At 43.6% G+C, this 27,442-nt stretch overlaps 15 protein-coding genes across 15 annotated transcripts; 9 read left to right on the top strand and 6 right to left on the bottom strand.

Moving 5' to 3' along the window:
• Positions 1-66: 66 nt before the first annotated feature.
• Positions 67-2,151, top strand: V1514DRAFT_326867 (ABC1 family-domain-containing protein). The gene is made up of 2 exons (XM_066926871.1): positions 67-1,188; positions 1,239-2,151. The coding sequence occupies exons 1-2, from the start codon at positions 213-215 to the stop codon at positions 2,045-2,047; spliced, it is 1,785 nt and encodes a 594-aa protein (XP_066784804.1). The 5' UTR covers positions 67-212; the 3' UTR covers positions 2,048-2,151.
• Positions 2,064-3,028, bottom strand: V1514DRAFT_326863 (tyrosine phosphatase family-domain-containing protein). The gene is made up of 3 exons (XM_066926870.1): positions 2,880-3,028; positions 2,674-2,807; positions 2,064-2,599 (listed from the first exon to the last, which is right to left on the bottom strand). The coding sequence occupies exons 1-3, from the start codon at positions 2,923-2,925 to the stop codon at positions 2,177-2,179; spliced, it is 603 nt and encodes a 200-aa protein (XP_066784803.1). The 5' UTR covers positions 2,926-3,028; the 3' UTR covers positions 2,064-2,176.
• Positions 3,029-3,068: 40 nt separating this feature from the next.
• On the top strand, positions 3,069-4,603 carry V1514DRAFT_326860 (chorismate synthase). The gene is made up of 3 exons (XM_066926869.1): positions 3,069-3,181; positions 3,283-3,425; positions 3,507-4,603. The coding sequence occupies exons 1-3, from the start codon at positions 3,157-3,159 to the stop codon at positions 4,482-4,484; spliced, it is 1,146 nt and encodes a 381-aa protein (XP_066784802.1). The 5' UTR covers positions 3,069-3,156; the 3' UTR covers positions 4,485-4,603.
• Positions 4,604-6,759: 2,156 nt separating this feature from the next.
• On the bottom strand, positions 6,760-8,123 carry V1514DRAFT_221901 (kinase-like domain-containing protein). The gene is made up of 2 exons (XM_066924720.1): positions 7,959-8,123; positions 6,760-7,879 (listed from the first exon to the last, which is right to left on the bottom strand). Exon 2 carries the CDS (start codon positions 7,869-7,871, stop codon positions 7,074-7,076), a length of 798 nt encoding a protein of 265 aa, XP_066784801.1. The 5' UTR covers positions 7,872-7,879; positions 7,959-8,123; the 3' UTR covers positions 6,760-7,073.
• A 1,180-nt stretch (positions 8,124-9,303) lies between these two features.
• Positions 9,304-11,266, top strand: V1514DRAFT_326834 (uncharacterized protein). The gene has a single exon (XM_066926868.1). The coding sequence runs from the start codon at positions 9,350-9,352 to the stop codon at positions 11,168-11,170; it is 1,821 nt and encodes a 606-aa protein (XP_066784800.1). The 5' UTR covers positions 9,304-9,349; the 3' UTR covers positions 11,171-11,266.
• V1514DRAFT_326833 (uncharacterized protein) lies at positions 11,204-13,325 on the bottom strand. The gene has a single exon (XM_066926867.1). The coding sequence runs from the start codon at positions 13,107-13,109 to the stop codon at positions 11,388-11,390; it is 1,722 nt and encodes a 573-aa protein (XP_066784799.1). The 5' UTR covers positions 13,110-13,325; the 3' UTR covers positions 11,204-11,387.
• Positions 13,326-13,328: 3 nt separating this feature from the next.
• Positions 13,329-14,290, top strand: V1514DRAFT_221072 (VPS4-associated protein 1). The gene has a single exon (XM_066924717.1). The coding sequence runs from the start codon at positions 13,461-13,463 to the stop codon at positions 14,079-14,081; it is 621 nt and encodes a 206-aa protein (XP_066784798.1). The 5' UTR covers positions 13,329-13,460; the 3' UTR covers positions 14,082-14,290.
• Positions 13,878-15,297, bottom strand: V1514DRAFT_326830 (protein-tyrosine phosphatase-like protein). Its single transcript, XM_066926866.1, has 4 exons — positions 14,988-15,297; positions 14,700-14,932; positions 14,560-14,647; positions 13,878-14,465 (listed from the first exon to the last, which is right to left on the bottom strand). The coding sequence occupies exons 1-4, from the start codon at positions 15,251-15,253 to the stop codon at positions 14,156-14,158; spliced, it is 897 nt and encodes a 298-aa protein (XP_066784797.1). The 5' UTR covers positions 15,254-15,297; the 3' UTR covers positions 13,878-14,155.
• Positions 15,297-17,167, top strand: V1514DRAFT_326824 (uncharacterized protein). The gene is made up of 3 exons (XM_066926865.1): positions 15,297-15,533; positions 15,604-15,974; positions 16,069-17,167. The coding sequence occupies exons 2-3, from the start codon at positions 15,713-15,715 to the stop codon at positions 16,896-16,898; spliced, it is 1,092 nt and encodes a 363-aa protein (XP_066784796.1). The 5' UTR covers positions 15,297-15,533; positions 15,604-15,712; the 3' UTR covers positions 16,899-17,167.
• A 73-nt stretch (positions 17,168-17,240) lies between these two features.
• On the top strand, positions 17,241-19,488 carry V1514DRAFT_350824 (aspartic peptidase domain-containing protein). The gene is made up of 4 exons (XM_066929424.1): positions 17,241-17,956; positions 18,026-18,126; positions 18,196-19,234; positions 19,292-19,488. The coding sequence occupies exons 1-4, from the start codon at positions 17,383-17,385 to the stop codon at positions 19,294-19,296; spliced, it is 1,719 nt and encodes a 572-aa protein (XP_066784795.1). The 5' UTR covers positions 17,241-17,382; the 3' UTR covers positions 19,297-19,488.
• Positions 19,489-19,698: 210 nt separating this feature from the next.
• V1514DRAFT_221814 (kinase-like domain-containing protein) lies at positions 19,699-21,345 on the top strand. Its single transcript, XM_066924719.1, has 4 exons — positions 19,699-19,824; positions 19,886-20,012; positions 20,093-20,891; positions 21,210-21,345. Exons 1-4 carry the CDS (start codon positions 19,724-19,726, stop codon positions 21,239-21,241), a joined length of 1,059 nt encoding a protein of 352 aa, XP_066784794.1. The 5' UTR covers positions 19,699-19,723; the 3' UTR covers positions 21,242-21,345.
• A 137-nt stretch (positions 21,346-21,482) lies between these two features.
• On the top strand, positions 21,483-23,680 carry V1514DRAFT_326819 (major facilitator superfamily domain-containing protein). Its single transcript, XM_066926864.1, has 2 exons — positions 21,483-22,155; positions 22,218-23,680. Exons 1-2 carry the CDS (start codon positions 21,638-21,640, stop codon positions 23,380-23,382), a joined length of 1,683 nt encoding a protein of 560 aa, XP_066784793.1. The 5' UTR covers positions 21,483-21,637; the 3' UTR covers positions 23,383-23,680.
• V1514DRAFT_326816 (tetrapyrrole biosynthesis, uroporphyrinogen III synthase) lies at positions 23,606-24,873 on the bottom strand. The gene has a single exon (XM_066926863.1). The coding sequence runs from the start codon at positions 24,781-24,783 to the stop codon at positions 23,971-23,973; it is 813 nt and encodes a 270-aa protein (XP_066784792.1). The 5' UTR covers positions 24,784-24,873; the 3' UTR covers positions 23,606-23,970.
• A 315-nt stretch (positions 24,874-25,188) lies between these two features.
• Positions 25,189-25,989, top strand: V1514DRAFT_326814 (uncharacterized protein). The gene has a single exon (XM_066926862.1). It carries the CDS (start codon positions 25,222-25,224, stop codon positions 25,933-25,935), a length of 714 nt encoding a protein of 237 aa, XP_066784791.1. The 5' UTR covers positions 25,189-25,221; the 3' UTR covers positions 25,936-25,989.
• A 62-nt stretch (positions 25,990-26,051) lies between these two features.
• V1514DRAFT_277487 (uncharacterized protein) lies at positions 26,052-27,326 on the bottom strand (the record flags this gene model as incomplete). The annotated part of the gene is made up of 2 exons (XM_066924960.1): positions 26,052-27,031; positions 27,068-27,326. 2 exons carry the CDS (start codon positions 27,324-27,326, stop codon positions 26,052-26,054), a joined length of 1,239 nt encoding a protein of 412 aa, XP_066784790.1.
• Positions 27,327-27,442: the final 116 nt, after the last annotated feature.

The following is a 27,442-nucleotide window of genomic DNA, read 5'->3' as shown; positions in this document are numbered from 1 at the left end:
GTTTGCCCATCTCATGGTATTTCTTTGTGCGGCTCTTGTTCACAAATCAATCACGATAACTTTGCTCGGCAGCCCACGAAGAAAGATTTCGAACCAGTCGCACATAGCAGAGAGCAACTCTTAATGTCGGTCAAAATACAACCTGGCGTCTACGCAGATTTCTTTAGCCTTTTTTAGTTGTTACACATTGAACTAAAAGGCAGAAAAAAACCATGGAACTCGTCTTCCGCCGGGCCTTTGCCGGTTGCAGAAACCATTGGAGCACATCGCGTGCTCGAATTCTTAGAAAATTAACCGGGTCAGTTAAAAATAGCAATAGCAAAAATTATCGAACGTATAATACGGACGGACGAAGGACCGGTGACATGCCATCAAAAGTATTCAAGTCAACCATTGGCAAAACCGCGGTCGTGCTTTCGCTTGGTGCCACCGGAGCTACCGGTGCCTACCTGGTGGACGACATTGGTGATCTCATAACGCACTCATCCATGGCGGCAGAACGAAGCGCGCGAATTGTTACTGCCGCGTTTAAATGTTTCGCAGATTATCGTTCAATATTGGGCAAGCAATACGATTCAGACGAGGAACGGAACCAGGCCATTTCGCAATGCCACAAGCGATGCGCACTGATCACGTTAAAAGTATTGGAAGCAAACGCTGGGATTTACATCAAGTTTGGTCAACATATCAGTGCATTAACATACTTGTTACCACCAGAATGGACCACCACGTTTATCCCACTTCAAGACAGATGCCCCGTTTCGTCAATCGAAAGTATTAGGCAAATGTTCAAGAATGATACTGCAACCGAACTTGAAGATGTTTTCTCAGAGTTTAATCCGGTACCGTTAGGAACCGCCAGTTTGGCACAAGTTCACAAGGCAGTTCTACGGGATTCGGGTGAAGAAGTTGCTGTCAAGTTACAACATCCATCTTTAGCGCAATTCATCCCGCTTGATTTAAAACTAACCAAATGGGTGTTTAACGCGATTGATAAATTTTTTCCTGAATATCCAATGACATGGCTGTATGATGAATTAAATTCGTCAATTTATGTCGAACTGGATTTTACTGAGGAAGCCAAAAATGCAACCCGCACGCAAAAATATTTTAAAAATTTAAAGAAAAAGACTGCACTCAGGATCCCAAACGTGGTTTGGGCAAAGCCACGAATTCTCGTAATGGAGTGTACGTATATCTATTAATTGCTTTGTCAGGCTGATTGCTAACAAAGTCAGATATCGGAGGATACCGTCCAGACGACATAGCATCTCTCGATAAGGATCATATTTCAAGGAATGAAGTTAGTATATGTTTGTCCCATATATTTAATACCATGATTTTCACGCCCGGCGTGTTGATTCATTGTGACCCTCACTCCGGGAACTTGGCAGTTCGACCGCTCCCGAAAGGCGAGCAAGGCCCGTGGTACAATCGCGGGCATAACTTCGAGATTGTGTTGTATGATCACGGATTGTACCGCGACGCGTCTCTCGAACTTCGACGGAGCTATGCCAAGTTTTGGTTGGCCATTATTGACAATGATGAACCCAACATGCGCAAATATGCAAAGGAGTTTGCCGGCATTTCAGACGCGCAGTTCCCGTTGTTTGCCAGCGCGATTACGGGCCGTGAATTTTCAAACGTGAAAAATTCGGGCCTGAACCAGCCCAGAACCAGGGCCGAGGTTGAACGCATCATGGCATCGTTGCGAGATGGCTTGATGCCGAGCTTAATCAAGTTATTAGCCAACGTGCCTCGAGTGGTTTTGCTGATTCTCAAAACAAACGACTTAACCCGAGCGCTTGATGAAAACCTCCATACCACGATTGGTCCCGAACGAACATTTTTGATCATGGCCAATTACTGTGCCAAGACTGTTTACGACGAGGACAAGGAAAACCTGAGACGGTACTTTATTTTGTCACCGGCGCGATTGATCGGCGAATCAATAGCTTATTCCAGATACGTCAAACGAGTTTTGCAAATGGAACTGTACGATATCACGCTTTGGTTCAGAAATATGTTTAAGATAGGAGGTCATTAATGATAAAATCGATTGTATTTACAGTAAAAACAAAACATGCCCACAAAAAAATAAGTCTAAACCCTCATAAACTCCGCAAAAAAAAAAAAAAAAAAAAAAAAAAGAACAAAAACAAATACTTGATTCTTATCAACTTGCGTGCAACAATGCCTTATCCATTTGCCACATCTTCTCCTGATCAATAAACCAATCCGGCAACGACATGAGATGCACGCCGCCGTTGTTTGAATCATCCACGGCGAACCTATCCGCGTCAGCAAGATATTTAAACCTTGGTAATGAAAACTTGGAAATATCTACTAATTCGATATACAATTCGTAAAGGTATTGCGACCTGTCAAACGACATTTCCCTGTATTCGTTGATAATAGAAGACAGGTTCCAATGTTGCAATTTTCGAAGCACGCCTATAAACGTGCAAGATAAATCAATGATCAATAACGGATAATGATTCTTGTTAAGCGCATATGAAAGACATGATTGAACAGTGGAATCAGGAAGCAACTTCCATTCTTCTTCTGACATGCGCCATGGCGGTATTTGCATGTGAGCCTACAAAAAAAAAAAAATCATACAGTTAACCAAAAAAACGAAGATCCATGGTTTTGTTTCAATACAATCCATACAATGTGAATGTCATGCTCTCGAGCAAACAATTCAACTGCCGGCGTCGGTCTCTCCTTGCTAATCAGCAGAATCGTTTTCAATGACAACGTAAACAAAAACGGGAAATTAAGCGGATCAATCTCTGAACATCTGTCTAAATAATTTGTTAACACAAAATGGTGCTACAAGACATGGGAACCTCTTAAAAAAAACATAAAATACTTGCATATCTGATCTTCTACAATGCCAAACAATTCCGGAGGAGCAAGCATTGCACAGCACTGTAATATTTCGTTTTCTTTGGAAGATCGATGCCTTACCGGCTGGGCTTTCCAATTTTCTACAAATCCCTCGGTTCATGCTAGCGGGATCAGAGAGAAAAATGCGGAGGATGTCACGAGATTTTTTGGCGTGAGCAAGAAATTGTAGGAAAAAAAATTTAAGCCAATTTAACAGTATATTATACAAAACGACTAGTTTTTCTTTTTTTTTAGATAAAGAAAATGTCTACGTTTGGCAAATTATTTCGTAAGTGATTAATTATCGGCATTTTTTTTGTTTTCTTTTTTTTTTTTTGGGTTTTTTCAGTTGCTGATGGTTTTGGTGGCGGTGCGAATTGATATATGTAGGAGTGACAACTTATGGAGAATCTCACTGCCAGTCAGTTGGTGCCATTGTTGATGGCGTGCCACCGGGACTTAAGCTTGTAGAGTCTGACATTCAGACTCAATTGAGCAGACGTCGACCGGGCCAGTCTAACCTGACCACGCCTGTAAGTAATTTACGACAAAGTGACATAACACCAAGTCAATTTGGGACAAATTAAGTCCTCTGTTAACAATTTATTTTACAGAGAAATGAAAAGGATCAGGTTCAGATTCAGTCAGGTACTGAATTCGGAGTCACTTTGGGAACACCGATCGGATTGCTGGTTAAGAACGAGGATCAACGTCCTAACGATTACTCTGAAATGAACAAGTACCCGCGACCGTCACACGCGGATTACACGTACCTCGAGAAATATGGTGTCAAGGCATCTTCAGGTGGTGGTCGTTCATCAGCTCGTGAGACGATTGGAAGGGTTGCCGGTGGCGCGATTGCTGAAAAATACCTTAAGGAGGCTCATGGGATTGAAATCGTTGCGTTCGTGTCAGCAGTGGGTGAGGTTTCGATCAACCGTGATCCAACTAATCCGGAATTTATTCAACTTCTTGATACCATCACGCGACAAAAAGTTGATGAAGTTACAGTTCGGTGTCCGGATGCGGAAGCAGCCGAGAAGATGGAAGAATTGGTAAAGAAGTTTAAGGCTGCCAATGATTCGATCGGTGGTGTTGTTACATGCGTTATTCGTAACGTTCCTGTCGGATTAGGCGAGCCCGTGTTTGACAAGATTGAGGCCGAACTTGCCCATGCCATGCTTTCCATTCCGGCTTCCAAGGGATTCGAAGTCGGATCCGGATTTGCCGGCACCAAGATTGCTGGCTCGCAGCATAACGACCCGTTTTATAAGGATGAATCAACTGGCAAGTTGCGAACCAAGACAAACAACTCCGGCGGCATTCAAGGTGGCATTACTAATGGCGAAAACATTTACTTCTCAGTCGCGTTCAAGCCACCGGCTACGATCTCACAGGCACAGTCAACTGCACAGTATGACGGAACGGATGGCGTGTTGACGGCCAAGGGCAGGCATGATCCCAACGTGGTGCCCCGAGCAGTACCGATTGTGGAGGCCATGGCAGCGTTGGTCGTGATTGACCAGTTGCTGATCCAGGCAGCTCGCACCGCGTCAAGAGCGAATTTGGGTCTTTTAAATGCATCAGCATGAATTGTGGAAATATGAGAAATCAAATGAAAAAAAAAAAGAAAACAATTGTATTATTTTAGGTAGTTATTAATATATAGTATATGTGCCACTTTGTTTCTGGGTTGTACATTACATCAGCAAGAAAATAGTTTAGTTACTAACTAATTAGTTAACGTAAATACTATGCGAGCGGTCAGAAGAACCGAGCGGGCAGGTTTCATGCCAATCCTCACCTCCTTTACTTAAAACAACATTTCTCTATCAAAAAAAAATGGAATAGTTTTCAATTGAAAGTAGTATACTATTGGCTTTTCAAGCTATCAGAAGAGACAAAAAATTAAGCATTTCAAAAGCTTTTCAAAAGCTGCCAAGGTCTATGGGGTTCCAAGAACAACTCTCGGTTGCCGACTTAAAGGCAGACGCTCTCGACAAGATTGCCGTCCTAATTTTATGAATCTGACGGGGCTAGAAGAGAATTCTCTTTCTAAGTATGTTTTGGACCTGGATGCCCGAGGATTTCCACCCCGGCTTATTGATGTGGAAGATATGGCCAATGTTCTCTTAGCCGAACGCGACGCGGGACGCGTCCGGAAGCGCTGGGCTTCTAATTTTGTCAAGCGACAACCAGAGCTCAGGACGCGAATTAATCGTGCTTACGACTACCAGAGAGCCCTCTGCGAAGATCCGGATAAGATAAACGCGTGGTTTTCGCTTGTAGCAAGCATGAGAGCCAAGTACGGGATTCAAGACGCCGATTTGTATAACTTGGATGAGACTGACTTTCAAATGGGTGCGATCAACCCGTCAATGGTCGTTTCACGTGTCGATCGACGTGGTGGGGCGAAAACTGTACAACCTCGTAATCGGGAATGGGTTACGGTGATCCAGGGAGTGAGTGCAGATGGTTGGTGTGTTCCGCCGTTTATTGTATTAAAGGGAGTTTTTCACCTTGCGCATTGGTACATGGAATTCAACCTCCCACGCGCTTGGGTCCTCAAACCTACACAAAATGGTTGGACTGATAACGATACAGGCTTGGACTGGATTCGCCATTTTGATAAACATACTGCCAGCCGTGCTACAGGTGTATATCGGATGTTAGTGATTGATTGCTACGAGAGTCATCGCTCGGTCGAGTTCGACAGTTTCTGCGAAGAAAAGCGTATTATAACGGTTTCTATGCCACCTCATTCGTTGCCTACTACAGCCTCTTGATGTCGGATGCTTTAGTTCATTGAAACGGGCGTACGGACGAGAGATTGAGATGCTTGTGAAGTCGCGTATCACCCATGTGACCAAGCAGGAATTTTTAATCGCCTTTAAGTCGGCCTTCTACACTGCATTTACGGAGAAAAATATCAAGGCTGGATTCAGAGGAGCTGGCTTAGTGCCTTTTGAATCCGACACGGTCTTATTGAAGCTAGATGTGAGGCTACGGACTCCAACGCCGCCTAGCTCTCCAATAGCGACTACTAACAGCTGGGCCTCTCAGACGCCGCCCAACCCAATGGATGTTGGTTCACAGTCTGATTTTATTAAGCATAGGATTGTTGTTCATCAAGGCAGCTCACCGACGCCTATTTGTAGCGCTGTGGACCAGTTTGCGAAGGGGACAAATGCAATAATGCACGAAGTGGCCCTTTTGAGGTCAGAGAACAAGACGCTTCGAGAAACCAATCATGCCTTAAGCAAGCGCCAGAGCGCTAAGCGAACTTTCCTGCAAAGAGGAGGGAGTTTGACCATAGAAGAGGGTCAAGATCTTATAGGGCAAAGGGATGTTAATGAAGAGCCAAGGCAAGATTTACGCGAAATGGGTGGGTGGTCATCGACAACAGGGACAGCCGAGTGTTCAGCGATGTAGCATGTGCAGTAGTACCGAACACACTGCGCCCAGATGCCCAAATAATTTGTTTTAGTTGTAGAACCTATTTTTTTAAAAAAAATAATTTTATTATAATGTTGTGGTGCTGTAATTGATGGTTTTAGTCGAGTCAGCAGTGAAACCTGCCCGCTCGGTTCGTCTGACCGCTCGCATAGCATCTACGTTGCTAACTAATTAGTTAGTTAATGCTCGCATTTGATTATGTAAGACAGGCTCGGGTCAATGCTGCAGGTCTCGCAAACTCTAAAACAGTGACAAAAATGGGATTCTCAAAAAAAAAAAAAATAAATAAATAAAAAAATAAAAAAAAAGGGGTCAAATTCAAGCATAAACTTTGCATTAGCTCGAGTTTAATGCGTTTCAAGTTTTTGATGTTATATAACACTCAACAATCCGATAGATATTATACGATTTTTTTTTTTTTCGTTGTATAGGTAGTATATATTAGGTAGTTATAGCGTGATAACAAAGAATGAAATGAGACAAGGTTTACCACAACACATTGAACGCCTGAGAACTCAACAAAAGCAAAAGCAAAGGAAAAAGTGAAAAAAAAAAACAAAAACAAAAACAAAAATAAAATGCATGATGTCTATGCACATGCCCAGCGATCAGTCCATCGTAAGTCGTTAAACAAGTTCTATAGATCCAAAAGAGACGCCCCTCCAATGTGTATGTATATATATCGTAAGATGTGCTTTAATTTTTTTTTGTTGCAACTTTTTTTTTTATCGCGAAAGCAACGCTTCTGATAAAAAATATTCTTTTTGAGCAGGCGTGAGATCCGCCGTGACCCAAGGAACATGCTTAATTTGCTGAATTGTAAATCGGTTCTTGGGATCTTTTGATAACAGATTCCTCAGTAGCGCTTTTGCCTGTTCTGACACGCTCGGCTCATCAGGGAAAACCACTTCATCTTTTGCAATCACGTTAAACAGTTCAAACTCGTTTTCAGCCGTGAAAGGACACCGGCCGTAAAAAAAACAATAAAGAGTTACCCCTAATGCCCAGATATCAATTTTGTTTGTAATTCGCGGTCGCGGGAGATCGGGATCATTGTAACATAGTTCGGGAGCGAAAAACGCAGGAGTCCCTGCCGTCTTCGCCAGTTCATACTCATCATTGCCACCCGACAGGCCAGAAATATAACTAACACCAAAATCGGAAATTTTGACGTCACCTTCCTTGGTCATTAGTAAATTTGCAGGCTTAATGTCACGATGGATAATGCGTTTATAATGCAGGTATTCAAGTCCCAAAACCACGTCGCGAAACATGCGTCTGGCATAATCGATCGACATGGCAGGCGAGCCATCGTCATTTTGCCATTTAATTTCACCTAGTTCCACATATTCCAACACCAAAAATATTTTTTTGCTGTTTGGATCATCAAGAACTTCTCGTAATTTGACGATATGTGGATGATTGCATTTTTTGAGAATGGCAATTTCGCGCCGGATCTTGTCTTCTTGAGTATTGCCTGTTCGTAGTGGCCTGCCTAGTCTTGGCCGCCCAGTTCTGTTCATTATTTTAACTGCCTGATTTTTTATTAGTAAGAAGTACTCAAAAAATAGAAAAGAAGAAAAAAGGAATGCTGTAATTTAAAAACATACCACAAATTCACCAGTAGTAAGATCCCGGCCTAGTTTTACTTTGCCGTGCTGGCCGCGGCCAATCTCGTGAATAATTTCATAAGTGTTTAACATTTTCCTGCCCGAGATTGGGTCGTAGTCAAGATTTATGTAATGGGTTTCTTTGACAATAGAGGCAGGAATTGCAGATCCATGGGAAGTGACTGCAGATGTGGCAGATGATAGGGAGGCCGGAGTGGAAGAGGAAGAAACGATGGTGAGCTCTTGAGCGGCGTCGACAAGGGAGGACGACGACGAAGACGAAGACGAAGAGTAATAAATCGTACGGTGCGAGATCGGATCAGTGTATTGAGTGTTGTTTAAAGTCGACAGAGCCGAACGGGGAGCCTGAAACTTAGTTGATAACGACGAACCGGGTGACCATGAAATAATGTTGTTGTGGTTGTGGTTGCTGTCGAAGCTTTGGTTGATGATGTCGCTCGCCGGTGACGCCGCCAAGATCTGAAAGTTGAGCGGCGTCGACACATCGGGAAATGGCAATAAAGGCGCCTTAGTAGTAGACGATGAAGTAGGAAGCGAGGATGAAGTAATCGAAGTGAGTACGGTTGCAGCAGCAGGAGGAGCATTTGCTACTGTCGTGGTCGTGGTCGTGGTCGTCGCCGCCGCCTTGGCCGAGTCCTGGCCATGAGCTGACGAGGACTTGTCGCGAAACGCGCGCTGAAGAAGCGGAAGAAAATGCATCGCTGCCTTGAAGGCAGGAATAAAACAAAATAAATTAAAAAATAAAAAAAAAAAAAATTAAAACCAAAAGTTGAAGGAGAAGTGGTAGTATAGTATAGACTCAAATTACTAAAGTGCATCTATATAATATAGCAGTGTACAAATTGGAAACCAGTTAGCGCATGGTTACCCGGCCTTGTTTGGCTAAGGGGCCGCTAATTAAACGTGGATTTGGGTTTTGGCTTTTGAGTTTTTGTCCTTAATAGGAAGTGGTTTTGCACTGCGCTAGCCAGGACTGGCAGCGTACGAACAGTCAATGATAGATGTTGATATAAAGTGCCAGTTGAAGCAGTGCCGCCGGTGTTGGTAGTGGTGGTAGTGCTGTCGACGTCGCCGTTAGCTTGCTTGGAAACACCTCGGATCAGTGCTGCTGATATTTTGGGTTCGTTTTGCCTCAAGTTCAATTTCATTATGGGCTACAAACAATTGTCGGATGCTTCTGCCACATTCGTCAAGGCACTTACCTAATTCTGTACGCTTTTGTCGCGCAGTGGCGGTGGTGGCAGTGGCGGCGGTGCGCGGTGCTGTGGCGACGGCGCGCCATGTCCGGCCTTGTTTACTCTGTAAACAACCAAAAACAGCTACCCCACTCAAGCCGTACAGTTCGTTGTCCTTTCTTCAATGCCATAACCATGCAAGGCAAACCAGCATTAAAAAGTTTATTAATATTACTGCATTTGCTGGGTTTGTGTCTGAATTTTACGGTTGCTGTCTGGACTACCTCGTTTGCTGTCTCTGGCGACTACTACATTCAGACACTCAACAATAGTTTTTACAAAACTTCGCTTGCCACATCAACGCTCAAAAATGCTTCCTTATCTTTGAACATTGTAGGCACAAGTTTAAAGCTTTTAAAGTCTCCACCTTCCGGGTCTTCCATCGTGCGCACGGATGACAACTCAATCTATGCCCTGTACGGATCCTGCGGGACCAAATGGCAAATATCACAATATAGTTTATCTCAAAACGCCTGGACAGAAATTTCTACATTGCATTCTTCTGCTCCGGACTATCACCAAGGGTCAATTCTTTTTGCCAATGACAATCACGTCTACATCTTTGGTGGCTCTTGCCTCAACCGCTCGGACGACGTGGCAACTTTTTACAACACCTTGACTGCGTTCAGCTCAGATTCTCACAATTTCTCGTCGCCTTTGAACATGAACCCACCCGTTGCTCTTCAAGACGCATCTGTTGTTGTGATTCAAAACGAGGCCATTCTTTTCGGTGGCCTGGCCGCCAAAGGGTGGATTGGCATGAATCAGTTGGCAATCTGGCAATCTTCTAGTTGGAGCTACAAATCTGTGACTGGCTCTTCTTTCATAGATAGTCGGACTGGTGCTATCACTGCCGTTTCTGTAAACAACTCTAAAGTGGTAATCAATGGCGGGTTTGTAGACGGACGAGTTGCAAGCCCATCGATGGCAGTGCTTGAAATGGGGGTTAATAAATGGTCATGGAATCAACCAACCGCTAGCTCTTATCCAGTTTTGCAAGGTGCCGTTATGCTACCCGGTGATGTTTTGCTTGGCATATCGAACAACACGCAACCGCAAGTCATTCTTCTCAATATCACATCTTGGTCATACTTAAAGTCATACGATCTTTCAACACTCACGCAAGCGATCGCTGCCGCGCAAACAACAACGACAACCCAGACTTCAATTTCTACCACAAATTCTAAACAGCTAACAAAAGGCTCGATTGCAGCAATTTCTACCTCAAGTTCCGTGGCCGGCATTGTGATCGTGGCCACATTGGTTGCATACCTGATTCGACGACGAGCTCGCAGGCGACCGTTAGGCCCGCTTACTCCCGAATCCGACCAGGGTAAATTTTTTCCATCGCCATACTTAAACGACAAGGATGATCACTGTGTCGATTCAGATGCTGCTTCAACAACCACGTGGGAGGAACGGCGTCGCGAATTTATTCAAAATTACTCTGGCATTACGAATGATCATGATGACGATAAACTAAAAAACAATCAAAAAGAAGTCATGGAAACTGATAATGATTCAACAAAAACGATTTTTGGATTTAAACGGAAATCTCTTCAAAGTTTAACTCGTGGATCCAAATGGACGTCAAGCCTGACCGGAGACCGGCGGAGTACGGCATCGTCGTCCGATTCGTCTAATTTTCGACGGCGAAGTAGTGGGCCCATAAACGGACTTGGCATAGCAAGCACGGAATCAGAAAAATCAATCCCTGATGAGAACGATAATACGGACGATGATATTTATAAATTATTTAAGGATCGTGAAGTTCAAGTTTTGGTTAGCACGACTCGCAAAGGAAAACTTAGGATAACGAATCCTGATGACCACATTGACGAAGACGGCAATGTGCAAAAAGTAAGCGACGAAAACGTGTCGCGAAAAAGTAGCGTTGCTTCAAAAACTAGGTGGCTAATAGGAGGATCATCAACCACCCCAGAACAGAATCAATAATTTTTCTAATTTTTTTTTGTAATTTAATGATTATCCCTTTTATTTGTCTTTTTTCTTTTTGGATTTTCCTATGTACAATACAAACCTATATTACATTCTATGCAAGTTCCCACTACTGATACACCATCGCGGATGAAATTAAAACACAAAACAATATGCGAATGAATAAAAATATATAGATAAAAAAAAGTCAAAAACACCAAAACAAAATTGATCGTCACATGTCTTCATCATCCAGGTTTTCAAAATCGTCATCAAAACTAATTAATTTTTGTTTTTTGCCAGATCGTAAAATGACGCCACGAGACCATTCCATGGCCAACAAAAATGCAGGTGCGACACCTTTTTCAGATCCAAATTGAATTAATCGACGTTCAAGACATTTTTCAAATACTTGTTGAACCAATTTATAATCATTCATGACTACCGTGAACGATCGAATGATCCATAACACAGTCGCGCGACTGATTTCAAAATCCATCGGTTGATTAATCACGGACGCAAACACGTCAGTCAAATTTTCAGGACCCCATTTGCCATGACGTGATGATCCGTGAATGTAAAAACCTTTAAACAAGGCAACGTATGCTCGGCGCAGGTTAAGACCAAAAAATTTCATGCGGTGTACTAATTCAAAAATGCCATCGAAATTTCCTTCGTGCATGTAATGCTTTAAAAAACAATCATATGAGGAATCCTGAATCGAAACATTTATCGTGAATTCAGACCGATCCGACTTTGCGTCGTTGTCATGCATGATGCGTTGATTAGCAAGTAATCGCTGCTTGGCAATCAATTTTTTCTTTTCAGTTGATGATAATAACCCGGGTAAATAACCGTTCATGATGGTATATGATTCAAGCATTGACAAAAAATTTAACGCCTCGTTGGTTTCGTTGCAATTGATCAACGCAGATATGGCCGATTCAATAAACGCGGTATCAGAAACCATCCGATTATTTATCGACCGATTAATCCAGCCTTTCACTAACGTGGTCTTTCCAATGCTGCCATAAAATTGAATAACGGTGGAATACGAAAACATGTCGAAATCGACCTTGTCCTCTTGCATCATGCGCAAAAAAGTGTGACAAACCTTGAGGCGTTTCACGCGAACCGCGGCCGCGAAAACCGTATTATAAGGACCAGCGTTCTTGGTCAAGACGCCGTATTTGCGTAAATAAAAAAAATATCGCCGGCCGTATTGCAATCCTCGAGGTGTTTGTGATTTGGAACCCCAGTACACAATGTACGCCAACGCGGTGTTATGTTCCGGTATGGAAACCGGCATTTTGCAATCCAAAACATCAGAAAGCAAGCAAAAATATTGATCTCGCAGTCTTGCATTATTTTTCTCAGTCACTTGATACATTGACATTAAGCTTTCGAGCATGTCATTCGGCATGTTTAAAGGCCGAGGCATGGGGTACTTCATGTAAGCGAGAAAAACTTTGCCAACCAATTCCACGTCCGTGAAACGCGTTCGTTGAGCCTGCAAGTATGCATTTTGCAATTCGTCATGTTTTGAATCATCAGAAACATGATTCCTAGCAAATTCGGTCATGCGCTTTTTTGAAACCATTTCTTGCTGCTTCTCGATTTCTTTATCCTTAAAATAAGATTTCGATTGCACGCGTGCCTGCTTGATTGCAAGGTTGTCATGATTGTTGACTGTAATTTTTTTTAAGCCTAATTTTTTTTCAAGATGCTGAATGTCCACTAAGCTCCAATTTTTGTGCAATAATGTTTGAAAAGCTTCAACAATTGTTGGCCTGTTCTCGTTGATGATCACAGCTTGGTTCGGATTTAAAACAAGCTCTGAAGCCTGACATGATTCATTAGAAGCCCACCGGAGTTGCAACGAATTAATCTGCAAGGCAAGAGGAAATCGAATGAACCTTGGTGAACGTGCTCGTACCCGAAGGCTCACCCATGGCATTATAAGTGGCACTTTTTTTGATTTAAAAACCCAATCAAATCAAATATTTCCCTATTCTTGCTACCAAAAATTGTCTTCATTGAAGAAGGAAAAAAAAAAAAATAAAATAAAATTTAGTTGGTTCCTCACTTTTGTATTATCGCATATATATATATATATTTTGAACCTAACCGAGCCAAAACTTTTTAAGATTTTCAATAAATTCAATTCGACCATGAATTGCGCAAAAATCTTTCAAGGGGTTAGTACTGATAGATTCAACTGCAAAAGCAACAAGGTTGAAAGCAGGATCCAATTTCCATGTCTTTTTTTTTATTTTTTTTTATTTGAAGAATTTGGCATGCAAATGTAATGTCAGGACTGCCATTTAAAAATATTTATCATCGCCGGCAAGTCGCGGATACGTCACAACGACCGTGCACGATCTGTTACAAGCCGACGCCGGTCGTGCTCGTGTCAGAAGATGGCAAGCAAGATTTTTTTTACGTTTGTCAGATTCATTTAACTGATAAGGCATTTGCCATTCCGGTACCTAATCAGGCCGTGGAAGATGCCAAAAGGTTAAAGGAAGCCACCGAGAAAGAGATTGAAAAGTTTAAAGCAGAATTTGAGGAAAAAGGCAAACGCAAAAAGCGAGATCGCGAAAAAAGGGATAAAGATGTCAAGGAAAAGAAAGACAGTGAACGAAATGCTGAGGATGATAAAGATGATGATAAGAAGGACAAGAAGGAGCATAACGAGCGGTTACGAGAATTAGAAATAAAGAAGGAGGAAGCCATAAAGAATTCAGAAGCTCAACAACGTGTGTTCAATCTAAACAAGGACATTTATTCAATGAGATTGAATAACTGGAGAAACGTTCAACGGTCCAAGAAAACTACCGAGCTATTGAAAAAACCGGGCGCGTTACCTTCGGTACCAAGTTCAACACCTGGACTGCAACCTGGCAACACCGGAAGTGCTGCTCAGTGAACGGCAATTTTTTTTACCACCCCCCTAGGAAAAAAAAGAAAAAAGAAAAAAGAAAAAATATATAGAAAATTGCATTATATTGCGTTCCAAATTTCATCCACGCGACCTCGCTGCACTGTTATGCCAGGCGTGACCCATTCACCACAGGAACATTTCATGCCCTGCCATCTATAACTGCCAACCTTGGTTTTGCATTTGGGACATTCAAACTTGCCTTCCAATAATCCCTGCTCAAGTTCTGGTTGCATCCATCGGACTGGATCGAGAAAATAATGCATGCATGATGGTGATAATACGGATTTCATGCCCGGACCGATCTTTGTGTTTGTTTGAAACCCGGGGGGATCATGAACAATGATGGCTGATGATTGTGCCAATGGACATCTAACGTTTTTTTGATATAAAGAAAAGAAAATTTTCACAGTCTGCAATGAGTCAAAAAAACTTGCAAGTGGCAACGGGGTCAAATCTGTCTTACCTGCATTTCTTGCATCTGATCTCCGACTTGCTTGACTGGGTAGGTTTTACATCAGAGTATGATTTCGGCGCAGGCGCAACACCAGAGACTATTTTTTTAGTAACAACATATCAATTACGTTTAGACGGGTTCAAACTCACAAGATGACTGTTCGGCTTCTTTTTTCAAAAGCCAACGATGATATGCGGGGTTAGTTTTGTCGACCTGAAACCCGTCGGCTTGGAAAATCTGTAACTGTTCAACAAACGAATCATTCGGATTTGCTATTTCCCTTCCAGATTTGACCGTAGCTAATGCGTCTTCAAATGAGACTTTATGCTTCCACATGACATATGCAATCACGACGGTAGCACTTCTGGATATTCCAGCCACGCTGAACCCGCAAATGTTAGCAATCCTTTTTTTTTTTTTTTTCCTTTTCTGCATACCAATGAACCAAAACACTTCCACCGTTGCTGACCGCTTCTTCAATAAACTCTATAGCCTCGCTAAAATATTGCAAGATGTCTTCGTCGTGCTCATCGTCGACATGGATCTGCTTGTGCTTGAAATTGGCCGTGTGCTTGTCATCAATGTCGCCTCTCAGGATCGAAAGAACATGGGTCACGTTTGACTGGGCAAGAAATTGCTGCCCATAAAGAGCAAACTGTGATCCGATATATATATCATGGCCCGGTATTTTGTGCATTGCCATGGCTGCTTAACAAGAAACTGGCTGATCTGATTTGCCTTATTGTATTGTATTTTTTTTTTTAAATTGGCTTTAATCGACCATCAAACGCAAAATATCACTATTTAATGCTGCAACGAATATGGCATAAAACTAACGCAGTCAATGCTTTTCAGCCGCATCTAGTGGCTAAACAAGCGCGGTCACGTTGTAAGCACACGCTGGCAGTTTTGAATTGGAACAAGCAGAAAACAGGGCCAAATCTGATAACAAAATTCCATCAAGGAACTTACTCAACTTTCAAGTATTTGTTTGTTTTTCTTTAAAGCCTCTTGCAATTGGCTTAAATTTTTTTTTATTATTAATTGAGCAAGGATTTTGTTTATACAGCACGAGGCGCACTAAGCCAACAAAGACTGGTTCGCGGGGAAAAGTCACCTCACCATCGCATAAAAATTCTGGAGAATATTTGTTGTATTCATCATGTCATCCACCTCCGCAAACAGAAACGAGTCAAATGCTTCCAATCGGAGTCATAATCAAGGTCGGCAGACTCGAGATTACACTCCGGCGCAGGCCGCTGCCGTGAACCGGGTGCGCAAGTGCAAACATTTTGAGTATTACGCAATCTTAGACATTGAACGAACAGCCGAGGATGGAGAGATAAAGCGGGCGTATAGAAAACTTGCATTGCTGATGCATCCGGACAAGAATGGAGCACCAGGTGCTGATGAGGCATTTAAGAGTATGTTGGCACCATGAATTGGCAATAAATGAGTGGCATAGGAGTGGTTTTTTTTTTTTTTTTTATATTCTGACCACGCTTTCTTTTTGTTTAGTGGTTTCCAAAGCGTTTCAGATTCTTTCGGATAAGGATAAAAAGAGAGCATACGATGCAACCGGAACAGATCCCGATTCTCGGGCATCAGGCATGCCGTCCGGTTTTTCGCGAAGGTCGTCAGCAGCAGCAGGCGGCGGCGGCTTTGGTGGCGGCGGCATGTATGGCGACGATATCTCACCCGAAGAATTGTTCAACATGTTTTTTGGCGGCGGTGGTGGCGGTGGCGGGCCTGGATTTCAAACGGGGTTTGGAGGATTTGGTGGGCCGGGAGTAAGGATACATTCATTCGGCGGATCACCTTTCACGCAGTTTCAATTTGGCGGGCGAGGAGGTCCTCAAGCTGGGCATCAACAACGGCAGCAAGCAGGCGGTGGTGATGGTGATACGATCAGTTTTAAAACGCTCGTACAGTTATTGCCACTTTTGATATTGTTTATTTTCCCATTGCTTTCGTCCTTGTTTGATTCTGGTTCGTCATCAAACGACAGTTTTTGGAGGAACCAGGCTCATTTTGAGTTCACGCCTGCGGCACCGTATACTTCGCAGAGAGTGACTCCGAAGTACAACGTGCCATATTACGTGAATCCCAAAGATTTGACAAATTTAAACGACAAGAGGTTATCGCAATTAGACCAGCGAGCAGAAAATTCATATATTAGAGTGTTACGAAACAAATGTGATATTGAACATGATATTCGGCAACGTAAGATTGAAGATTCGCAAGGATGGTTTTTCGTTGATGAGAAAAAATATGAAAAGGCAATCAACATGAAGATGGAAAGTTGTGACGCGTTGAAATCTATGGGGTTCCAAAGCGGTCGTCGTTAGAAACAGATGGGGCCAATTAATATTAAAGTAATACCTTAAAGAGGATATATATATATATAAATTAATGATCAAAATTTTTTAATCTTGTCTTGTCTTATTTTGTTTTATAGTGTTGTGCATTTTTGTCTATTTGGCATGAAGACGGGTTTGTAAGGCTATTATTGATTTCTTGTTGTTAAACTTGATTTGCAAAATTCTCAGATGTATCTCCAACCCTTGTTGTGTACAAGAGCAAAATATTAATATCAGTCAATCTATGTACGGCAGGGCGGCAGGTAAATTAAAAATAGAGTTTATCCCTTACTTCTGCTCTGCCCTCCTTTATTTACAACTGGGTAGATTAATTATCACGACCCAGCCCTGAGAAGGGAGGGCAAAAAAAGGAAAAAAAACGCTTCAGTGCAGCATTCGCTTGTATTATTCTGTTTTTGAAATTAAAAAAAAAAAAGAAAAAAAAAAAATAGAGCAGAAGAAGCACGGGATTATGCTGGCCAAAACTCTGCCTAGCTTGTTGCTAATAATAATAATAACAACGTTATGGCGGGTGCAAGCAGCAGTCGTCACCTTGCCGCTTGCGTCGATCCAGTATACTCGAGAAGCGTCAGTGCCGGCATTTTTGCTTACCAACGACATTAAATCTGATAATTTATTATTGCAACGACGACGACAACAGCAACAACAAGTTAGTCGTCATTCTTCCTCGGTGGTTAAAAATAGTCAACCGATTGATCAAAACGGGTCGGACATTTCATATTTTGTTGACATTTCAATCGGCACTGAAACGGCTCAAAATTTTAGCGTCGTGGTGGATACCGGGTCATACGATTTATGGGTGTATTCATCCGAATGCACCAACTTGTCATGCCTGACGCATAACCGGCTTGATGTTGATTCGGTCCAGGTTGATCAAGATAGCGTGTTTACGATTAATTACGGTCAAGGTTCCGTATCCGGCGTGAGTACGGTGGATTCGGTTCAAGTGGCTGGATATAACGTCACTACCGGGTTCGGCCTGGCAACGTCCGTGGCAAATTCATTTAACGCGTTTCCAATTGATGGTATGACGGCATTTCAGTCTTTTTTTTTTTTTTTTGTTTGGAGGTTTCCGCAAGGCTGATAAAAAATAGGAATTCTGGGGCTTGCTGCTAGTTCGAAGCAGCTAAACGGTCATGATTCGTTAATTACTGAATTAAAAGATCAAGGTTTTATATCCAACGAAGTGTTTGGAGTAAGTTATAATCTTGTAAAAAAAAAAATGCTCAAGTAGATAAAATCTGACTAATGTTGGCAATGGTAGATTGATTTGGGAATTGCTGGTGATTCATCCAGTGGCAGTATTAGCTTTGGTGGGGCTGACCCTGATCGGTTCACTGGCGACATTGCATACGCGGACCTGACCCGGACCGGTGGCCTGTGGATGATTGACATTGATGACGCGTACGTGAACGGCGCTGGGGTTGGATTCACGGACAAGGTTGCGTTGATTGATACCGGCACGACATTAATATTGATTCCACCAGAAGATGCCAGTAGGATTCATGCCGACTTGGTTTCCGACGGCGGCAGCGGCAGCGGCGTCGTGTTGACGGACGGCAAAAACTTTGTCATTCCGTGCAACACGTCGGCCACGCTTGCGTTTGGGTTTGCCGGCAGGCAATGGCAGGTGCCCGCTGATGCATACATTGGCAGCAAGTATGACGACGCGGGAAATTGCGTGACCAACATTCAGGGCATGGCAATCACCGGCAACAACACGTGGCTCATGGGGGCATCTTTTTTGAAGAACGTGTACTGCGTGTTTGACCGTGAGCAAGGCAGGGTCGGATTTGCTGACAAGTCGTCGTCGTCGTCGTCGTCGGCGGCGGATGGGTCTGAGTCTTCCGCCGTGCAAATCTTCACCACTGTTGAATCTTCTTTTGCATCATCGACTGACTTTATAATAACCACCGCAACGACATTTTCATCATCACTACCATCATCATTGTCATCTGCATTATCTTCATCAATTTTATCATCATATTCCTCATCAAATAGCCAGTCACTAGATTCATCTGCCGGAGCAAGTTTAACATTTTCATCAACATCGACATCGTTTTCCGGACTAAACACAACAAGCACTGGCAAAGCTCATAGCACGTTATCGCGAAAACTCACATCATCATCATTAACATCAACATCATCATTATCAACAACAATAACAATTTTTTCTAGCGCCACGCCTTCTGACGCAACAACATCATCATCATTATCATCAAGCACCGCTGCTGCCGCCGCCGTTACGACTGTGGGATCTACTACCTCAGCGGCAACAAGAACCGTGCCAGGATTAATTCAATGTTTATTTTTCCTTTTTTTTTTTTTTTTTTTTGTAAATAATGTGTAAACATTAATAGATTAGAACATGTGCGGTCTTCAGATTACTAGAGCATACTTGCGTTTATGTTTTGTAATTTCCGAATAGGGTTAGTGCGCGCAACGCGCTTGCGTGAATGCTCGCTTTTTTCTTTTGTCGCGCAAAAACAGCAGCAGCAATCTCCAGGGCAAGGGCGGTGTTTCAGTTGTCGATGACTGAAACGACATGTGAGACGACGAAACAACAACAATAATAATAATAATAATAATAATATTCAACTGCTACTGGGTCATAGATATATATATTATAATATACATAATTTTATTTTTTGGTTTTTTAAATTTTTAATTTTTTAATAATTTAATTTTATAATTTGCATTTTTTTTTTTGTTTTTTTTTTTCAGAATGTGAGTTTTGAAAACTTGGAACATGCCGCATCAGGGAGAAGGCAAAAGATGTTAACAGGCTTAGAATGACGAATCGACAAGTTAATCCAAGAAAGTTTGCATTCAATTTATCAGATCAGTATGAGATCTTGGACGTAGTAGGCGAAGGTGCATACGGCGTTGTATGGTGAGTTGCGGCAAATGATGCGAATAGTTTAACGGAAAATGCTGATTTATTTAAAATGCAGTTCTGCGATTCACAAGGCATCAGGGCAAAAAGTGGCAATTAAAAAAATTGCGCCGTTTGATCATTCAATGTTTTGCTTGCGGACATTGCGAGAGATGAAGTTGTTGAAGTATTTTAATCATGAAAACGTGAGTGCAGGGCCAAATTCGGGTGAAGAAAATGTTGGGTGCGGAGAGGGGGGAGGGGCAGTATTAAATTTTTTTGTTAGATTATTTCCATACTGGACATTCAACGACCAAGCAGTTACGAAACGTTTACGGAAGTGTACCTGGTCCAGGAACTGATGGAGACGGACATGCATCGCGTGATTCGAACGCAAACTTTGTCGGATGACCATTGCCAATATTTTATCTATCAGACGCTGAGAGCGTTAAAAGCGATGCACAGTGCCAACGTGCTGCATCGAGACTTGAAGCCTTCGAATTTGTTGCTGAACGCGAATTGTGACCTGAAAGTGTGCGACTTTGGATTGGCACGGTCGGCGGCGTCGACGGATGACAACCAAGGGTTCATGACCGAGTACGTGGCCACGCGGTGGTATCGGGCGCCGGAGATCATGCTCACGTTTAAGGAGTACACGAAGGCGATTGACGTGTGGAGCGTGGGCTGCATCTTGGCGGAGATGCTGAACGGCAAGCCTCTGTTCCCGGGCAAGGATTACCATCACCAGCTCACGTTGATCTTGGAAGTGCTGGGCACGCCGACCATGGAGGATTACTACGCGATCCGGTCAGCCAGGGCGCGCGAGTACATCCGGTCGTTGCCGTTTCGCAAGCGCGTGCCGTTCGCGACCATGTTCCCGGGAGCCAATCCGTTAGCAGTGGACCTGCTGGATAAGATGTTGACGTTTAATCCGTTGAAAAGAATCAGCGTGGACGAGGCATTAAATCATGGGTACCTGGAACCATATCACGATCCGGATGACGAGCCGACGGCGCTGCCGATTCCGGACGGGTTTTTTGACTTTGACAGGCGAAAGGACGAATTGTCGAAGGAGCAGCTTAAACGTGAGTACGAGAGTTTATTTTTTTTTCTTTTTTTTAAAAATGCACTGGACATTCGAACACGAGGGGGGGGTGACGTGAGGCGGGAGTGCGGCCACCGCAGCCAATGGCAAGCGACCGAGACGACACACGCCACGCGTGGTGGATCAGCCGGTCAAGACAGGCCCATGCAAAGATAGAGCCAGGAAGCACTATCGGAAACCTTGTCACCTGCGACCCTGGTCTCTCTGTCTTGTGCAAGTCTTGTGCGGTCTTGGTCCTGGGCTCGCATATGTTGCTTACTGCTTACTGCTTGGCTGAACTGACTGACACTTCTGGCAGGTCTTATCTACGACGAAATCACGCAGCCGTAAGCAAAAAGCAGCGGCAACGGAATCGAATATCAATCAATCAATATCACACTTATTATTTACATGACGACGTGCATTGTTTCGTTCGTAACTATCGATCCCCACGTGCCCCGCACCCACGTGCGGCGAACAAAAACGTGCTGGCCACCGCCGTCGCTGATTGGCTGCCGCTCTTGCCCGTTTCGGCCGTGGCCCTAGCCCTACCAAGCCCAAGCAAGCAGGCCAACTAAAAAAAAAAAAAAAAAAAAACCAAAAACCTTGTTTGGCTGACAACTCGCCGCCGTCGATGCACAACAAAATCCACAAATACCCTTTAAAAGGCTGTCCTTCCCTGATAGACTCGACCAGCATCCACCAGCATCCACCAGCATCGACACAGCTATCACTGCCTTCTCCTCAATGTCCGGCGTCAAGACTTCCGGCGGCAACGCTGCCTTCCACAATTTCGTCAACGACTTTGCCCACATCGCCGACCCTAACGAGCGGCGCCGCCTGGCGCTCGAGAAAATCGACAATGCACCGTTCGGCTGGTACCATGTGCGTGCCATCGTCGTCGCCGGCATCGGCTTCTTCACCGATTCGTACGACATCTTTGCCATCAATATTGCCGTGTCCATGGTAGCCTACGTGTACTACGGCAAGTCCAGCTTGCCCACGACGTCCGACACCGCGGTTAAAGTCGCCACCTCCGCCGGTACCGTCGTCGGCCAGTTGTTTTTCGGCTGGATTGCTGACGTGGTTGGCCGCAAGAGGATCTACGGCATCGAGCTTATGATCATCATCTTGGGCACGCTCGGTCAAGCCCTTGCCGGCCGTTCCGAGTCGCTCGACGTGATCGGCCTCATTATTTTTTGGCGCGTGCTTATGGGTATCGGCATCGGCGGTGACTACCCATTATCTTCCATCATCACGTCCGAGTATGTGCTCTTGAGAAATAAATTTTTTTTTTTACATGTTGATTCTAACGTTGTTCTTGCAGGTTCGCTTCCACAAAGTGGCGCGGTGCCATCATGGCCGCAGTCTTTGCCAACCAAGGTTGGGGCCAGCTCGCAGCCGGTCTGGTCGGCCTCATCGTCACGGCTGGTTTCAAGAATTCGCTCCAACCGGCAAACTCGACCGCAGAGTGCAAGTCCAACTGCATCGGTGCCATCGACAAGATGTGGCGCATTCTCATTGGCATTGGTGCCGTACCCGCCGTCGTGGCGCTCTACTTCCGCCTCACGATTCCTGAAACTCCCAGGTACACGTTTGACGTTAGCCATGATCTCGAAAAGGGTGCAGCTGATATTCAAAAATACGTTTCCGGAGGCCTTGGTGATGCTTCTGCTGATGCGGTTAAGGAAATCAAGGAATCCGAGTTAAACCCGGTCGAGCTCAGCGTGCCCAAGGCTTCGTGGTCAGATTTCTGGAGCCATTTTTCTCAATGGAAGCATGGCAAGATTCTTCTCGGAACTGCTGGTTCTTGGTGCTTCCTCGACGTTGCATTTTATGGTCTCGGCTTAAACAATTCGACCATTCTTTCCGCCATTGGTTATGCTGGTCAAGATAATGTGTATACCAATCTTTACAACATTTGCGTGGGCAACTTGATTTTGATTTGCGCCGGTTCCCTTCCTGGTTACTGGTTTGGTGTTGCCTCTATCGATTTTATTGGACGCAGGTACCTGCAACTGGCCGGCTTCGCTATCCTTACCGTGTTGTTTTGCGTCATCGGTTTCGCGTACCACAAAATCAACCACCATGGTCTTCTTGCCCTCTATGTTCTTTGCCAGCTGTTTATGAATTGGGGTCCCAACTTGACTACTTTTGTTTTGCCAGGTGAATGTTATCCCACCCGATACCGGTCAACAGCTCACGGCATCTCGGCTGCATCTGGCAAAATTGGTGCCATTATTGCTCAAACTGCCATTGCTCCTTATAGGGCTCATGGTTGCAAAGGTGGATCTTGTCGTCTTAACAACGTCATGGAAATATTTGCCCTGTTTATGCTGCTTGGAGTTTTTTCTACACTTTTGGTTCCGGAAACCAAGCGTGAAACGCTTGAAGATTTGGCCGAACGGCTGCATGGCGAGGTTCAGTACAGAGGAAACAATACAGAATCTGTTGAGGAAGGCGAGAGCTCTGAAAAGCAAGCCTCATTGTGAGCTTGTCTTTTTTTAGTTTGGGGGGACGGGGTTTATTTATATTTTTTTTGCGCAGGTCGACGGCACATGTATATAAAATTTCAATTAATTGTTCTTTTAATTGTCCTACATGTGCAAATTTGTTTTTGTAATTTGGGTTAATTAGTTACGTTTTGGGTTTTTTTTTTTTTTGTATTCAAAAATTTAGTTATGGATATTTTTGCATTTTTTTTTTGTAATTTTGGTTGTCTTTTTCTTTTTTTGCATTATATATCGTTTTCAAAATGTTTCAAATAGAACAATAGAGCATGCACGCATATCTTTGAATTTATTTTTATAGATTGAGTAATGTAAATGGATTAAAGAGAATTTGACCATTTCAAAAAACCACTTACGATTTAGTCAGGTGACTTCCCGTTGACTATATTTTATTACATTGTCATTTGATTGCCCACGTCTAGGTACGATTAGTAAAGTCTATTTTGGCAAATCATGAAACCTTTTTTTTTTTTTTTTTTCGAATCCTCTCTTTTTTATGTACGCCTAAGTGATGTTGTCTGATTGTGATGTGTTGGTCAGCCTTCTTGGAAACTCTCAAAAAAAAAAAAGTCATAAATGTTGCTTGATTGCGTCAAGAAGTGATTCCGGGTCAGGCTTGCCCGCCACCACGACAGGCGGAATGTTATTATCAGCAAGGAAAGCTTGTGTCGTTGGTCCGATTGCTGCGATTCGAACGCTATTATTATTATCAATGCTGAAACGTTGCTTAAGCAAGTTCACGATCGGAATCGCGCCAGTAGGGGAAAAAAAAACTACCCAAGTCACGTCATCATTATCATTATCGTCGTCGTCGTGGTGGTAATTGCCAACCGCATGGTTAAAATTTGATTGCGCAGATGCCAAGTTGGCAGATTCGTACACGACAATTTCTTCAATCGCGATCGCATTTTTTGCCAACGTGACCGGGATCACGTCCCGTCTTGAACGACCGGTCAGGAAAAAAACTTGCCGGAGCTTATCGTGCACGATCAATTGAGCCAATATTTGGCCATTGCCGGCGTCGTCACCACCGCGCACATGATTGAAGCCGTGCGAGCGAAGCAGGTTCGCCGTGGCCGGGCCGACCGTGTACGCCGGCATGTTGCGGATCACGGCTGCCACGCTGGCATTGACGCGGTCGAGCACGGCAGCCATGGCTTCAACCGCCCGTTGCGACGTCACAATCAATGCCACGTCATGACTGCCCGTCGTGGTGCTGGCAATTTGGCACAACTTGGCCTGCAAGTTGTCCTGGCCCACGAACGAATGCGCCAGCACGGGCACAAACCACGGCTTGAATCCTGCCTGCCGTGAAGCAACCGCATACACGTCCTTGTCCTCGTTTGGTGTTGGATTTTTGAGCAGTACTACTCTTGTTGTCATGGCATCTGTAATTTTTTTTTTGGTTCCTATTGATTTTGATGAATAACCGTGAAATCGGTATAGATAATATTGATCAAATCTAAGGGAATCGTACCCCAACGTGGCTGGCTGGCCCGGGGCCCGTCTTTATATATTTATTCTCACTTCCCGAGAAATTTAATTCTTTTTGTTTTTCTAAACACAATACAACTTTATTACACAATTTTTTTAAAAAGAAAGGGGGAAAAAAATGGCTTTTTAAATATCATGGCAGAATGGAATGAATAGAGCTTTTTTTCTTAAAATTTACCGCCTTCGGGCGTGTAAACGAAGGAGAGCTCTTGTTTATGAAGAGTAAATACGGACAAACAAAAAAAAAAGGAAAATTAAATAACAAAAAATCAACATCAAAGTTGCAAGAAACTTTTTTATTTTTTTTATTTTATTTAATTTAAAGCAATGAGTTCATTTAATTTGTTTGGTGGTGGTGTTGGTGTTGGTGGCAGTGACGGGTTTGGTCAATCGTCATGGCCGCAAGACCATCAGCTTACTGGCTTGCAGCACACGCAGCAATTTCAAGACGGGCCTGTTGTTGATTTGCCCATGGTTTTGGACGATGTTGATGATCGACTTGATCAATTGCATGATTACGACGACGACGACGATGAAAATTCGGGTTATGATTCGTACGATGAGTTTGGTCTTGGTGACGGAGGCATCATGCTTGACGATAATGCCGAACTTTGGCGTCACGAATCGTATGATGCTACCCGCAGGCACGAACCAGCCGGGTTTCAATCTCAACCACTAAAACGTCATCACGACCCGGTAACCCCGGTAAGGTCAAGCTTCATGTCACCAACACCGGCGACTCCGGTTCATGCGTTTGCAAGTTTAAAATCAGCATCCCCGATTGCAGCAGCAGGAGGTATGAACCATGGCATGACTGCTTGGCAGTATTATGAATCCACTGGCAGGTGTCCTTACATGGATCAACTGCAACCTTCGCCTTTCGTAACTGTTCAACAAAGACGCAAGCGATCAGCAGATTTTTCGCCTCCGAATTCATCACCGTCTTCTTTTGCATTTGCAGTTTCGTCACCAGTAAAACGAATGAAACGCATGGTTTCTCGCAAGATTGATTCGTCGCCGATTCGTGATATGCGCTGGTAGTATAGAGGACGAGAGGGGAATGGTTTTTTTTTTTTTTTTTTTTTTTTTTTTTTTTGGTTGTTTGTGACATAAATAATTGATAAATATACATTTTGCATACCTCTTTGTTTTTATTTTTACTTTATTTTGTTGTCCTGGTTGCTATCGTTTAAACTTGACGATGACCAACTTCCTGGAAGAGGTTGTTCAAACTCGACAATTTTGCCACATAACATTTCATCTCTCTTGTTCCAACTGGTTTGTGATTCGGTCCATTGCAAAACTTTGGAAGGCATTGGTGGTGGATCCGTAATCTTGGTGATCAAAAAAGCAGCCGAGGCTTCAGCCATGCCGTACATGAGCACGCCAACGTATGGCAATTTGAGCAAGAAATAAAACCCAAATCCGAACCCAAACAAGACGCCTTCACGAGCCCGGTACCATTTGTTACGTTGATCGATCGAGAACGGCATGCGAGCAAAATATGGGATTAATAATTCACGAGTCAAGCTTCGCGAACCCCAATACGCGGCCCAAAATGAGGTCAAAACCCGGGTCGGCAAATAAAACGAGGTTGCGAACACGGCCACGGCAGGCATGACGCCAACGTTGCGTCGGAAACTGGCAAACCAAAAAATCGGTATCACGGCCGAACCCAAAATTGGAACCTGCGATACCGTGTAGATCGCTGTGGACAAGATCGCCCGCCGGAGATAACGTGACACGAACTTGGCCGCGTTCGAAGGCGCCGGCACTGATGACGACGAACTTGCCGCTGCCAATGTTCGACCAGAAGAAGTCGAATATAACGATAGCGGATCATAAAACCGTTGCGGAGGCTTGCTGGTCTGATTAATTGTAGCAGAGAAATTGGTGGCAGTAGTAGTAGTAGTAGTAATAGTAGTAGTAGCAGTAGTAGTAGCCAGCTTGTCTGGATGCATTTGGAAATAAACCGAGTCAATAAACCGCAAGCTTTCCATAAACATGTTATCCATTTCCGGTCTGAAATATCGTATCAGTCCAACAAGTAATCCTGACAAATTAATCACATGACTCTCCAAAAATGATAAAGTGTTGACCACCGCCCTGGCTCGATTACCAGGCTCGCGCGCAAATGCTTCTTGCCCATCACGGCCGCCGCCACCACCACCACAAGCGGTTGAAGAAAAAGCAAAAATCCAGGACAAGATTTTAAACCCCACATGAACAATCCATAATGGCACGGAAATTAATAATTGAATTAATATTGAAATCGTGATTGCATACGCAGCCTGACGATAATATTTGCCTCGAAACAGGTCCGGATTTTGCAATGCCCGGTATGCGCCCACGATGGTTAATTGGAATCCTCGAATGATTGATAATATCGAAAACCCATTTGGCGGGTTTGTTATAAATTCTGGAGATCCCATGTTCTTGGACAAATTATTTATATGAAGGTTTCGCTTTTTTTTTCTTTTTCTTTTTCTTTTTATTTTTATTTTTTTTTCTTCTTCTGATTTTTATGTTTCCCGTGCCATGAAAAACC

Source organism: Lipomyces japonicus (genome assembly GCF_038497905.1).
Source record: "Lipomyces japonicus strain CBS 7319 unplaced genomic scaffold V1514scaffold_8, whole genome shotgun sequence".
Taxonomy (NCBI): domain Eukaryota; kingdom Fungi; phylum Ascomycota; class Lipomycetes; order Lipomycetales; family Lipomycetaceae; genus Lipomyces; species Lipomyces japonicus.
Note: the sequence above shows the minus strand (reverse complement) of the source record. Positions and strands in the feature narration are given on the sequence as shown.

Coding starts and splice junctions, on each gene's coding strand:
- V1514DRAFT_350824 (XM_066929424.1), top strand. CDS start 17,383: ATGCTGGCCAAAACTCTGCCTAGCTTGTTGCTAATAATAATAATAACA. Junction 17,957..18,025: donor TAACGCGTTTCCAATTGATG/GTATGACGGCAT, acceptor GATAAAAAATAG/GAATTCTGGGGCTTGCTGCT. Junction 18,127..18,195: donor TATCCAACGAAGTGTTTGGA/GTAAGTTATAAT, acceptor TGGCAATGGTAG/ATTGATTTGGGAATTGCTGG.
- V1514DRAFT_221901 (XM_066924720.1), bottom strand. CDS start 7,871: ATGAACAGAACTGGGCGGCCAAGACTAGGCAGGCCACTACGAACAGGC.
- V1514DRAFT_326867 (XM_066926871.1), top strand. CDS start 213: ATGGAACTCGTCTTCCGCCGGGCCTTTGCCGGTTGCAGAAACCATTGG. Junction 1,189..1,238: donor ACGAATTCTCGTAATGGAGT/GTACGTATATCT, acceptor TAACAAAGTCAG/ATATCGGAGGATACCGTCCA.
- V1514DRAFT_326830 (XM_066926866.1), bottom strand. CDS start 15,253: ATGGCAATGCACAAAATACCGGGCCATGATATATATATCGGATCACAG. Junction 14,933..14,987: donor GGAAGTGTTTTGGTTCATTG/GTATGCAGAAAA, acceptor TTGCGGGTTCAG/CGTGGCTGGAATATCCAGAA. Junction 14,466..14,559: donor ATCAGATGCAAGAAATGCAG/GTAAGACAGATT, acceptor AAAAAACGTTAG/ATGTCCATTGGCACAATCAT.
- V1514DRAFT_326814 (XM_066926862.1), top strand. CDS start 25,222: ATGAGTTCATTTAATTTGTTTGGTGGTGGTGTTGGTGTTGGTGGCAGT.
- V1514DRAFT_326819 (XM_066926864.1), top strand. CDS start 21,638: ATGTCCGGCGTCAAGACTTCCGGCGGCAACGCTGCCTTCCACAATTTC. Junction 22,156..22,217: donor TCTTCCATCATCACGTCCGA/GTATGTGCTCTT, acceptor TTGTTCTTGCAG/GTTCGCTTCCACAAAGTGGC.
- V1514DRAFT_326833 (XM_066926867.1), bottom strand. CDS start 13,109: ATGCCATGGGTGAGCCTTCGGGTACGAGCACGTTCACCAAGGTTCATT.
- V1514DRAFT_221072 (XM_066924717.1), top strand. CDS start 13,461: ATGTCAGGACTGCCATTTAAAAATATTTATCATCGCCGGCAAGTCGCG.
- V1514DRAFT_326816 (XM_066926863.1), bottom strand. CDS start 24,783: ATGACAACAAGAGTAGTACTGCTCAAAAATCCAACACCAAACGAGGAC.
- V1514DRAFT_221814 (XM_066924719.1), top strand. CDS start 19,724: ATGACGAATCGACAAGTTAATCCAAGAAAGTTTGCATTCAATTTATCA. Junction 19,825..19,885: donor GGTGCATACGGCGTTGTATG/GTGAGTTGCGGC, acceptor TTTAAAATGCAG/TTCTGCGATTCACAAGGCAT. Junction 20,013..20,092: donor AGTATTTTAATCATGAAAAC/GTGAGTGCAGGG, acceptor TTTTTTTGTTAG/ATTATTTCCATACTGGACAT.
- V1514DRAFT_326834 (XM_066926868.1), top strand. CDS start 9,350: ATGCAAGGCAAACCAGCATTAAAAAGTTTATTAATATTACTGCATTTG.
- V1514DRAFT_326860 (XM_066926869.1), top strand. CDS start 3,157: ATGTCTACGTTTGGCAAATTATTTC. Junction 3,182..3,282: donor TACGTTTGGCAAATTATTTC/GTAAGTGATTAA, acceptor TGATATATGTAG/GAGTGACAACTTATGGAGAA. Junction 3,426..3,506: donor AGTCTAACCTGACCACGCCT/GTAAGTAATTTA, acceptor TTTATTTTACAG/AGAAATGAAAAGGATCAGGT.
- V1514DRAFT_326863 (XM_066926870.1), bottom strand. CDS start 2,925: ATGCTTGCTCCTCCGGAATTGTTTGGCATTGTAGAAGATCAGATAT. Junction 2,808..2,879: donor CATTGTAGAAGATCAGATAT/GCAAGTATTTTA, acceptor CAAATTATTTAG/ACAGATGTTCAGAGATTGAT. Junction 2,600..2,673: donor GAGAGCATGACATTCACATT/GTATGGATTGTA, acceptor TTTTTTTTGTAG/GCTCACATGCAAATACCGCC.
- V1514DRAFT_326824 (XM_066926865.1), top strand. CDS start 15,713: ATGTCATCCACCTCCGCAAACAGAAACGAGTCAAATGCTTCCAATCGG. Junction 15,975..16,068: donor TGCTGATGAGGCATTTAAGA/GTATGTTGGCAC, acceptor CTTTTTGTTTAG/TGGTTTCCAAAGCGTTTCAG.